Below are 12,722 nucleotides of genomic sequence, written 5' to 3' on the forward strand. Positions count from 1 at the left end.
TGGCCTTTTATTTTAGTTTGGAAACTCCCATTAAGATCAGAGAAAAAGAAATAACATAGAAATGCCAATTGCTGAAACAAGGATCCAAACAGTAAGCAGCCACAGAAAATGTGATGCCAAACTGCAACACAAATGACAAAATGAGGAAGATTTAATCAAAAGGTTAATGACCGGATAACCACTGACATTTCTGTAGAAATTGAGGTTGCACTATATGGCCACTTGTGGTCGCTGTTATGGAAACTGGCAAGAATAGGTGAAAGACTCGGAAGCCCTCCTGGGGCAGAGAGTTCTCAGACCCCCCTGGTGGGAACGGCACTGCCAAAAATGGAAAAAGCCCATCCATGAAGACTGAAAACAGATATGTGGTTTGGTGGGTATGGAGCGCTGAGACATGGCACATACAAGATGCAGAGATCATTAAAGATCCCACCCAAAAGTACCTGGGTGTGCTATTTCTTTCAATGAAGAAATGGGGCAACCACGCAAAAATTCAAGAGCAGATTCTGGAAGCATTAGAAGGTAATGTAAGATGCAAGATGCTGTGCTGTTTAATGTGGTAGCAAGTCTGGCCAACCCCACCTACAGGTCTGTGATATGGAAACCAAAGCATCTTAGTGCTTTATGGCTGTGAGACTGGGAGGTCCAGGGTTGCTGGCAAATGTGATGCCATGGGTTAACATTACTTGAGCTCTAGGACAGATTTCTCCTTTTGAAGTTCCACCTCGTGGCCGGCCATTTACTGTGAAATGGCAAGACTCCAATAAGTAAGAGCCCAGTATTCCAGTCTGCTTTGTTTTAACGCAAGAAACTTTGTGGCCCAACCTAGTCTCTAAAGGGGAGATAAATGAGTGATTTTAATGAAATCCACAAGTACCCAAGCAACCCTCTGGTTAAAGCAAGTCTGGACCAAACTGAAATCCTTTGGAATGGACCACTAGCTGTGGGCCAATGAAACAACCCTCAAAAGTATGCCTTAAAGGTATGAAAAAGGTGCACCTCCCACATCATCAGGCGGGGATGGGGGAAGAGGTGAGAGACTAAGTCTACAGATGTGTGTGCAGACAAATCTCAGATGGGCGTCATATTAGTACCTGAAGACTCACCTAAACCAGCTCCCGATCTGAGCCAGGTGCTAAAAGTGGCAGCCCCCCAGAGTTGATAATTGTGGGTGCCGGCTGACTCAAGAAGACTCCCTGGCCCATTATCTTGTATTATGCGAGTGCTACTGAAGAGAACACGTGGTTTGGCTAAAACAACTGTTTAATTGTGGCACTCTTCTTGCTTAACATTGCAAATTTAGTCAGGAATTCTGTTGTGAGCAGTTTTATAATACAAACTATGTACTGATTTAAACAGAGGGTAATCGCAGAAAGAATGCAATCTGATTTGCTCAACCATGCAAACTATGTTGAGACACTGCAGGCCTATGTCTACTAGCCTCAGCCCAATGAAGTGCTCTGCGTGGTTAGTCGCTTGGTTTCTAGTTGTGTTTGTGAAGGCAAATACATTTTTTATTTACGAGAGTGAAATCCCAAATAATGCATGTTTCGATTGACACCACACATGGTGAAGATGCGTTGAATCAATTAAAATGGTTATTCAAAATTGCTTCTTCAAAAGGTTGGACCAAACACTAGACCATTTTGTGTGGAAAAGGCTACACTTTCAGAGTAAGTTTAGATAAATCAGAAATGAACAGAGGAGTTCAGAACTTTCCTGATTTAAAAACATTCCTGGCGTTCAAATTGAATCTAATTAATTTCGGTAGGCAAACCCATCTATGGCTCCTTACCCAATTTTAGCTTTATATCGGAGAACATTATAATTACAATTACACTGTGCTTTTCTCATCACTACTTGCATTACAGACAAGTGAAATCAATTGTACTTGAAAACACATTTGAAGCATTGCTTTTCATAAGTCTCCACTAAAGCTTGCCTCAAACAATGATGATTTTGTGCAGAAAGGGCAGATAAAAATTCATTGGTTTACCCTTAACATTTGAAAGGGACCGCCTTGCTATTGTTTGCATTTTATGAACACTGACATTGCCAGACAGGAAGTTAAAATATGGGCTCTTATGCAAACTGCTGGACGGAACGAAACCCGCGTAATGTCCGCATCGCACACCTCTCAACCTGCTTTCCCCTACACTTTATTGCAGTAAACCTCCAATCACTCCCTCAACCTAATGGATGTGTGAGATCAGTTTATTTTCCCTCCTCACCTCCCAACCACTTGGGACTCTGAACCATGCCTTCATCCAAACAATCCAAATAAATTCAATTGAAAAGTCAAGACTATAAAATGGGTAGCAATACTAATAGCGCATGAAGGCCTGGGATATAGCAGCCAACACCCATAACTATTTTTTCAAACAGAAATATTTTAAGCAATACCTTAAAACGTTTTGCTCTGTTGACTTATTTTTCTATCTTATTGTTAAATGTCTAACAAATATAATGAAAGCAACACAATATTGGGATGATCAACAAACTGAACCACCAGTTCAACAAAGCATATTAAAGAAAGCAATGCTCAAGCGCATACTCAACGTATTTGTGAGGTATAAGAATTGTTTTTTCAATGCTTATAATAGCAAACATAAATAACTTTTAGTTATAGTTTGAGAATGCCATTCTATTAATTCATGTCTCTTTTCATTTTTGTCTGTCCATACAAGTATATTTCCTTTCTGTATCTTCAAACACCAAAGGAATTCTGAGTTACAGAACCTTAATACAATCCAAAAGATAACCCCCAATCTGACTATTGATCTTTAAAGCACATGATTATCATATAGATTAATTATAAGCTCAAGTGGGATTTCCTAAACCCAATTGATCACTGCAATGCTATTGTATCTCCCAAACTCATGATAAACGTTAGTTGAGACAAAAAGAACCTAACTTGGACCTTCAGAAGAAAGTTTGGTAGAATTGTTAGTCTGTGGCTGTGAGGCACTGGGACTAACATCAAGGGTCAGGCCCATTCAGAGGGCACTCTACATGATGGTCATCCAGTGAAAATGTCAACCTTGTCTGTTTCGGATGTACTTTTGAAAGAACAGGGACTTGGCTTTAGGGCTCCTGATGGACCTGTTATGTTATAGATACTTATATAGCACGACAATAACCAACAGGGGCATCTTGGCTCTTTAAGTAGGCAGAAAAAGAGACAAACCAGTTTAGAACAAAAGAGTTTTCAAAGAGCGACGGAAAGACATATGATGTTCAATGGAGCAAAGAGATATGGGTAATTTGTTCCAAAGATGAGCCCCAGCCATCGAAAAAGAGCCACCACCTAGTCTGACGCATTTAAACCGGGGTACCATGATCAATAAAGCATCAGAGGATCGGAGTAAGCGTGCAGGCATGTAATGAGCAAACTTGTCTTGCAGATATGCAGGGCCCATCCAATAGAATGCCTGATGTACCAAGCAAAGAACTTTAAACTCGATATGTTTTGTAACGGGCAGCCAGTGAAGTCTACAGAGAATAGGAGAAATGTGATCACGAAACGGAGTAGCAGCTCTTGCAGTAGAGTTACGGAAGATCTGGAGACGAAGTAACAAATAAGCGGGCTGAGATAAATAGTTACAGTAATCTAAAATTCCAGACATAGATGAAGAAACTACTGGAGGGTTGACATGAACCGGTAGAAAAGGAAGAATTTTACGTAATAGCTTTAGTTTAAAATAGCCCCTCAACACTCAGAACTAATTTGTGCTTCAGCAGACAAAGAAGTTGAGAACCTAAAACCTAGATCTTTCACCGTATCAACTGGTTTGGGAAGGGGACCCAGGGAGGGAGGCCAGAAGGGCGATGTCCAGAGAGAGACTGAAGGAGGCCCAATTAGCAAGACCTCGATCTTGTCTCCATTTAGGAGCAGCCAATTGTCACTCATTCAAACAATAATTGCCGTACACAGGAGTGACAATGGGCAGCAGTATCGTCGTGGGCAGAGTCCAGATGCATAAGAATCTGCGATCATCTGCATAACAAAAACACTGAAGCCAAAAGACTGAATAAGAAAAACCAGTGGTTGGATGTACACATTAAATAATACAGGAGAAGGAGCTGCACCCTGCAGAACTTCACAAGAAATAGAGGTGGGAGCAGATAGATGGGGGGTCAGGGGGTAGACAAGGAAAGAGTTTGAGACTGGTCAGGATGAAACGAGGAGAACCAGTTTAGAACAGTATCCGATATCCCAGCAGAAACCAGCTTAGAAAGAAGTATAGAGTAATGAACTGTGTTGAAAGCGGCCAATAGGTCTAAAAGAATCAGCACGCTGACTCCATCTTGATCTGCTATCAATGTTAGTTGTCCATAGCTGCAACTAAAACAGACTTTGTCCCACGGCCAGGGCGAAAACCTGATTGACGAGCTACAAAAATTGGAGTTCTCAAGGAACTAAGAAGGTAACTAAGGAGTCCTGAAGTTTCATAAGGAATGGTAAAAGTGAAATAGGTTGAAAAATGTGCTGTAATGGTGGGATCCAAAGAAGGTTTTTTTTCACAAGAGGGATCGCCAAAGCGTGCTTATGAGTAGAAGGGATCAGACCAGATGAACAAGAGTGGTTCACTGCCTCAGTAACTAAAGAAGAAATATCAGGCATAATAGCCTTCAGAACAAACCGTGGAATAGCATCCATTGGGGAAGCTGATTTCATTTATTCGTGGCGTTTAGGATGTCAGACGAGGTAAACGCTGGAAAAATGGGCCAGAAATCCAAAGGCGTGGCAGCACCCAGTGAGCCAGAAGGGGTAAACGACTGCAAGCCAGAAGAAACCATCTTTAAGTGAATAGTTTTGATCTTCTCAACAAAAAACGAGTAAAGAGTTGCTCAATGTCTGCGGAAGTGATATGGAGCTAAGGTCTTCACGATCTTCAATAACTCCGGTTGGTTAATTGCTGACTCAATCTGATTAGCAAGAAAGAGGTACTTCACCTCTATATTAGCATACTGATAAGCCGCGGTGGCCCTTCGCAGGGAAAGTTTAGTAGCAGAACAGTAAGGCAGGTGCCTTTTACGTTCTGCCTGTTTACATGCCTGCCGTAAAGAGGCTAGCTGCGGGGTAAACCACGGTTCAGATGGGCTCTTACGAGTTCTAGAAGCTTTGAGTGGGAGAAGTGAATCTGCTGTAGACAGGAAGGCGGCAGTGAGTGAATAGAGATTGACGATCAAGGATGACCTACAGGTAGTTTTTAATAAGCGCAGAAATATTGCAAGAGGGGCCAGTCCGCCAACTTGGACCGGGAGGTTGACGACCAGGTAAAGGCCTGGAGGGCAAATCCAGTTTCAAGAAAAAAGGAATAATAAAATGATCTCTTCATCGCACAGGGAATGGTAAAAGGAAGCCACCAGATCAGGGGAAGTTAATAGCCAGTTTAAGGTGTTTCTGGATGCAGGAGTGGGACCAGAAATTAGCTGGCATAAATTCAGATGCTGAAATGCGGACAAAAGTCCAACCGCATGATCGGACGTGATCGGATAGAAGTGGTGTGGCATTGCCTGTTGTCTGCTTCCACTGAAAGGTCTGGTTTTCACTGTTGGGCATGCAATTAAAACGTTGTTGTCTTACTAAAAGAAACAATTTAGTAGAAAAAGTTTCCAAACAAGGTCTCTTCTTCACAAGTCCTCTTCGGTGGCGACAGCCTTCTTATTAAAGGCACTTTATAAAGCAATTAGAAACTACAGATTTATGATGGGGGGGTCACTTCCACTATATCGCATTATAAGGTATAAAGTCTTTCCATCGAAACCATTTAGAGCATATCGAATCCAAGGTCTTTCTTATGGTGCCATCTTTTTAATAATACTGACTACCTGGATTCAGACATTGTAGGTGCAGCTGTGAATGTCACCAGGCTTATGAGTAGACCATTAGTTGAGACTGTTAACAGGTTGTTGCCTCAAGAAAAGGGTGTTGACTAAGAGTGAACTGCATTAACCATAAAAATTTCATGAAACTGGACACTTTCTAACTTGAAGCTAAATGATTTGTATGTTGCGGTTAAAGGCAGTCGATGCAGAGTAGGGCGTCATTAACCTTCAAATACAGGCAGACTTTTAAAAACTGCATGAGATGCTGGTATCAAAAAGGAAATACTGGCATCACACTGATTACTGCAACTATGGCATCCTTTTAACCACAGGATGTCCATTGTGTTGCTGAGAAGACTTTGTATGAGAAAATAACTGTGGCTTGTCCCGTGGGCATGCCACAACTGTTTTTGTACAAGAGTTCTAAGGTGGAAAAGGTGGCTGTAAAGCCTGTCATTAAAACATGTTGCTTGTGGGAGAGCCATGCCGAACTGGACCACTTTCCACCACACAGCCCTCATTCCTGGACATTACTTTGTGGAAAGGGAGAGTGACACTGATGGGTTAGCATTTCAGTGACTTAATTTCGATGGATAACGATTTGATGGAAAATATTTAGATGGAAAGACTGTATACCGGTTATTCTGAATGCTACACCACTGTAGCTTGCCTTTAGAGCTGCTGCCTCAGCCTGTTAACAGGCCATGGAAGTTAACGTGCCCTGGCCTCCTCTCCAGTCAGTCCATCCATGTGACACTGACTTGGCACAGGATATATCCATCCCCATATAACCTAGATCTCCCATCTTCACAGGCAAAATTCCCACCAAATGACATTATTCCATTAACAACCATCTGAGGTAGAGCTCTCTGCAAGGCATGTCCTTTTCTGAACATGAACGTCCTCCCAATCCGAGAAATCTTCCTCCCTGCTAGGACACACTTTCTTATCATATCACTGCACCCTTGACCTGATTACTGCAGTCTCTAGTCCCCAAGAGCTTGAGTTGAAGGGATAAGGTTATGGGGATGCTGTGGCGTATTTGCACCAGGACATGTATAAACCTAGTGGAATGCATTCTTTCAGGAGAAAAATAAAGTGTACTTGCAATGCCTCATGCACTCCTGGTTATAGGAAACCTTGGAACATGACGGTGGCAGCAGTGCTATACTGTTGTGGATGATACATATATTTAAAAACCATATTCTCATAATAACTCTTGTTATCCTTTATATCCCTAGCATGGCTGGACTACCACAGAATAACCTTCAGAAGCAGCTGCAGCTTTACTCCGTGAAAGGAACTTTTAATAAGTTAGCACTACAGAAACCAAAAGCTGGGTAAGTGTAAATAGTAGTCTCAGCTTGTGGTGTGTAATAGAGCCCTCTAAGGTGGCAATCCAGATCTGGCATATCACAACTAAGGCCCAACTCGGTAGTACTGAGATAATGGAACCTCACAACAATTATCCCAACCTATTAAGACTGAATCATTGCTATCCCATCCTAGTTTAGGGTTCTTTAAATTATTGCGTTACTACTACCCAACCTCAAGCCGGAAAGGACTGAGATAGTAATGTAATGGAAGTTGTCTTGTATAGCCCCGGTCTGCCACTTTTGTTGACCTGGCTGCATGTGGCTCTGTTAGGAAAAAAAGGTCGGGAGAGTTATTAATGGGACAGTGGGAGAAGCCGATGCAAAACCTGTGTTGTTGATGGGGCAGGTTGGAAATGCCTTGTATCTGTGTGCGAATCTGCTTACTATAGGTTTAGCAGAGAGGCTTGTGAATATGTTTTCCATAAGAAAGAGTGCAAGATCTGATAGGCTGCAATGATTTGGATCTGATTAGCTGCTGATGTGGGAGTGTGCACTATGGCTTAAGAGCAGCCTAGTCGTGGCTCAATTAGTGTTGATGTGCTAACGGCTATGCATGTGGCGGCAGTCTGTGGAACTACCTCTCTGTAAGGTAGTTGCAGAGCTTAGAGGGCAGCCGGAGAGTCGGGTGGGGGGAGGGGAGAGTGGGGGGGGTCGAGGGGTTGAGAGGGGAGTAGGCCTTGCAAGGTAAAAGGACCTGCATTCCTACCACTAGGCTCTTATAAACAGGTAACAGTGGCTGCTTCACGAACTCACATTACCACCATATCTCTCTCTTCCTCCGTTTCTTTAGCTCTTTGTCTTTCTCCGTCTTTGTCTGTGTCTCTTTCTCATTTCCACGGTCTACCCCATCTCTCTCTCTGCCGTTCTTCCTCTCTCTCTGCCCTTGTCTCCCTCTCTCTCTGCCCTTGTCTCCCTCTCTCTCTGCCCTTGTCTCCCTCTCTCTCTGCCCTTGTCTCCCTCTCTCTCTGCCCTTGTCTCCCTCCCTCTCTCTGCCCTTGTCTCCCTCCCTCTCTCTGCCCTTGCCTCCCTCCCTCTCTCTCTGCCCTTGCCTCCCTCCCTCTCTCTCTGCCCTTGCCTCCCTCCCTCTCTCTCTGCCCTTGCCTCCCTCCCTCTCTCTCTGCCCTTGCCTCCCTCCCTCTCTCTCTGCCCTTGCCTCCCTCCCTCTCTCTCTGCCCTTGTCTCCCTCCCTCTCTCTCTGCCCTTGTCTCCCTCCCTCTCTCTCTGCCCTTGTCTCCCTCCCTCTCTCTCTGCCCTTGCCTCCCTCCCTCTCTCTCTGCCCTTGCCTCCCTCCCTCTCTCTCTGCCCTTGTCTCCCTCTCTCTCTGCCCTTGTCTCCCTCCCTCTCTCTCTGCCCTTGTCTCCCTCCCTCTCTCTCTGCCCTTGTCTCCCTCCCTCTCTCTCTGCCCTTGCCTCCCTCCCTCTCTCTCTGCCCTTACCTCCCTCCCTCTCTCTCTGCCCTTGCCTCCCTCCCTCTCTCTGCCCTTGCCTCCCTCCCTCTCTCTCTGCCCTTGCCTCCCTCCCTCTCTCTCTGCCCTTACCTCCCTCCCTCTCTCTCTGCCCTTGCCTCCCTCCCTCTCTCTCTGCCCTTGCCTCCCTCCCTCTCTCTCTGCCCTTGCCTCCCTCCCTCTCTCTCTGCCCTTGCCTCCCTCCCTCTCTCTCTGCCCTTGCCTCCCTCCCTCTCTCTCTGCCCCTGCCTCCCTCCCTCTCTCTCTGCCCTTGCCTCCCTCCCTCTCTCTGCCCTTGCCTCCCTCCCTCTCTCTCTCTGCCCTTGCCTCCCTCCCTCTCTCTCTCTGCCCTTGCCTCCCTCCCTCCCTCTCTCTGCCCTTGCCTCCCTCCCTCTCTCTCTGCCCTTGCCTCCCTCCCTCTCTCTCTCTGCCCTTGACTCCCTCCCTCCCTCTCTGCCCTTGACTCCCTCCCTCCCTCTCTGCCCTTGACTCCCTCCCTCCCTCTCTCTCTGCCCTTGACTCCCTCCCTCCCTCTCTCTCTGCCCTTGACTCCCTCCCTCCCTCTCTCTCTGCCCTTGACTCCCTCCCTCTCTCTGCCCTTGACTCCCTCCCTCCCGCTCTGCCCTTGCCTCCCTCCCTCTCTCTCTCTGCCCTTGCCTCCCTCCCTCTCTCTCTCTGCCCTTGCCTCCCTCCCTCTCTCTCTGCCCTTGCCTCCCTCCCTCCCTCTCTGCCCTTGCCTCCCTCCCTCCCTCTCTCTCTCTGCCCTTGACTCACTCCCTCCCTCTCTCTCTCTGCCCTTGACTCACTCCCTCCCTCTCTCTCTGCCCTTGACTCACTCCCTCCCTCTCTCTCTGCCCTTGACTCACTCCCTCCCTCTCTCTCTGCCCTTGCCTCCCTCTCTCTGCCCCTGCCTCTCCCCCTCTGTCTCTGCCTTTGACTCTGATGGATGCATTGTACCCGATGTGCAACAAAGTAAGCATCCGAGAGTTAAGATAAATGACTCCTTGACATTTTTAAAAATCGCATGCACCTGTTTCACCGCTTAGTTTGCTGATTGTCCTGCTCAAAAGCCTTGAATCCCACACTGACATTCTACCCTGCTCACTACCACAAGTCACAGAGCAACATGCCGAAATTAAATCCCTCAATCACCAAACGGCCAACACTCGCCAGGTGTTGAGGCTGCACCAGAACCTTAGGCCCAGAGGGATGCTGCAAGCCTGCAGGGGGTTCTTCACAATGAAAGTGGAGCAGAAAAGCCAGAAGGTGGAGTGTGTAAACTTCAAGGTGTCCCACAAAGCTGAGTGCACCAGTTCTTGGCCTAAAGGGGGCGTGGGGTGCCAGCATCAGGAGAATGAAGAAAAGCCTGCTGGCAGTAGACAAAATGAGTTTGGGTGGCGGGGGGGTAGAATTGCCAGTGCAATAACACTGCCATCCCGAATTTGCAGTCTTTCTGCCCCCCCCTTACGTTGTTAGGAGTTCTTACAAAGCTTTCTGCTCCTTCCAGCTGCCACAATCCCTGCAGTGCTGAGATAATGCTAACTTCCATGGTCCCAATCCAGGAATACTGGGATCATAGTATTATTCTAGCTGCCATAATCAAGTGGAGTAGAATCTGCACAGCGGTGCCACCTGCCCAATCCAAGGCTATTGAGATCATTGCCAATATCCACTACCAGGGGTACTGAGAGCACAGCATCAGTGGAGCCCAAATTGTTCTGGTGGTATGAACTATCATACCCACAATCTGGCCCAGGGGTGCTTGGATTATAGAGTATCATTTCAGCCCTCATCCACTCGGCTATTGCTGAGATCACAACGGTATCACTATTACCCTGCCCGGTACTTGATAGACCGAAAATACTGAATTTCTGCCACTCACCCAATCTCTATGGAGATCATAGTGTATCAATACCAACCGCCCAAACCCTAGGATATGTTAAAAGCGTGATTGGCAGGATTAAGACCACGTGTGCATTGCTAAGCTTCAATTATTTAAGCAGGGGCTCAGTGCTCCCCGGCACTGCCATAAATGCCTATTGTATGATGTGATGGATTTGCTTGCATCATGGCATTTCAGTGTACATCGTGATGACCCTGTTTGCGTGGAACGGTGCAAACTACCCTACAACAGCCTATATCTTTGATAGTGGCCTAGTGTGTACTGGGACACCCATGCATGCCCTGCATCCCTTAACTCAACAGCCTAGGTTGCAAAGCCGAGATCCTTTCTGCATGTGTGGCATGAGTTGCTTCAATGTGTCTGGAAAAATGGCTCATTATCTGGTAGTTCCTTAGTTTTGGGGGATTATACAAAAAAGTCAAAAAGAGCAGATTTGACAGAATAATGAAAACCATGAATTTTGCTAGAGATTGCCTTATTTAGATTTCAAGACTGTCATTCCATCAGAGTGCTGGTTATATCTGTGGTGCAACCTAGAGATCAAGCATTCGGAAATTAGGAGCGCCATAGTGTGCTTTTGCTTAAAAAAACGAAATGCATAAAATACATCAATGGAATATCAAGTCTGCCTCCGGGGGAACAATGGAATTTCCAGGCCGAGGGCCACGTTGGACATGTCCGACTTTTCAAAGGTATTGTTTATATTTAGTTTTCACAATTTGTGGACACCATATAAAGATCCTTAGGTGCTGCAGGGTTGTGCTGGAGACATTAATTGCAAAGGTTGACCACACCAGTGTTAAAAACGTCCCTTTAGGTCCATTACTGTAGAACTTGTGTGATTTTTGAAACCTCAAGAAATCGCAGGGAATGTACAATGTCGGGCCATTATATGCTGTAATATTTTATGAAGAATATCTGTGAATCTGCCTTCTTTTTTTTATATTGAACTCTTTGTTTTGAACAATCACCCTGCAGTGACTTGTTTTTTGTTGTGCATTTATCTTTCAGAACTTTCACTTTTAAGAAAAAGAGCTCTCCTGATGGCTCTACGACAAACAGCGTTTTCAAGGTTGCACAGTTTGCTGTGTTACAGGACCAAACTGTGAACTCTTCAGAGACTGCATCCGTCAGCAAATGTCTCCCATCTGTGAACAAGCCCAAGACAAACCAAACTCGAATCAGTGGCTTCCTCCAGAACACCTCCAAAGCTCAAGAAGCTGGACCAGTGTGCCCCACCGTGACAACGGTTAGTGTTGACATAGCCAGTTCTGCTCCACAGATCAAGGATATCCTTCTTAAGCCAGACCAGGCAGCTGCTCAAAACAAAGACCCTGATTCTTCATTTAACTCTAGCATCAGCCTAGAAGACTGGGATGACATTGACGATTTTGACACTTCTTGGAAAGAAAAGAGCAGCTTCAAGTCTTTGCCATCACCTCAGAATATCCAGCCAGCAAAGGCTAGCAAAAGCCCTGCTCAACCAAATGCCTCCAAAAAACCCATATCTAGGACCTGGATACTAAATGCTCCTCCAATAAAACACAATGGTCAGGGACTGGCGTCACGAAAGGTTAGCCAGCGGAATAAACAGTTTGCATCGATTAAACCTGATGCCTGCCTCTTGACTAATGAGCCTTTGGAGCCCTTGGACACTACTGATCCGTCCTTGATTTGTCTGGAACCTTCATTTGTTGACGTAGGACACCAAGCGCTTAACGTGTCACGTGCAAGATCTCCAACATTAAGTGTTTCTCTATGTGAGGTTAAAGGGGATACCTGCGTTCAAGGAGCAAACAGGAAAGGTGAGGGTTCTTGACTTAAGTTGTATTTTTGGTTAAAGTATGCAAACACTTTTCCTGTTCAGCAGGCATAGGGGTGTTGATGTAAAATTACATTTAAACATCAGTTATCGTCAGTCAAAATGGTTTCTGCCAGGTGAACAAACAGGAGGGAGATTGTCCCATAGTTTTCATCTGCAGACAGACCATCTCCTGGTCTTGATGACTGAATTGCTGTATTCGGGTATCTCCTGTTTCTACAGAGCAGCTGAATATAGACTTTCAGTATATGGTATGCTTGAGCCTATTTTAGAGGTAGTGTGGGTCTGTGACTAAGCATATATGTATGTATTGTGATTATTGTTTAGAATGTAGGTTTTGATTCC

General features: G+C 45.5%; 1 protein-coding gene across 3 annotated transcripts in view; it reads left to right on the forward strand.

Moving 5' to 3' along the window:
* BLM (BLM RecQ like helicase) overlaps positions 1-12,722 on the forward strand; it is an 865,782-nt gene that overhangs the window by 74,239 nt on the left and 778,821 nt on the right. For all 3 annotated transcript variants that reach the window (XM_069624186.1, XM_069624184.1, XM_069624185.1), the window contains exons 2-3: positions 7,074-7,172; positions 11,567-12,360. In XM_069624186.1, the coding sequence (XP_069480287.1) occupies positions 7,075-7,172; positions 11,567-12,360 (892 nt within the window). In that variant the 5' untranslated portion in view covers position 7,074. The remainder of the gene's footprint in view (positions 1-7,073; positions 7,173-11,566; positions 12,361-12,722) is intronic.

This window comes from Ambystoma mexicanum, chromosome 11 (genome assembly GCF_040938575.1).
Source record: "Ambystoma mexicanum isolate Mex_15411 chromosome 11, UKY_AmexF1_1, whole genome shotgun sequence".
NCBI classification, from domain to species: Eukaryota; Metazoa; Chordata; class Amphibia; order Caudata; family Ambystomatidae; genus Ambystoma; species Ambystoma mexicanum.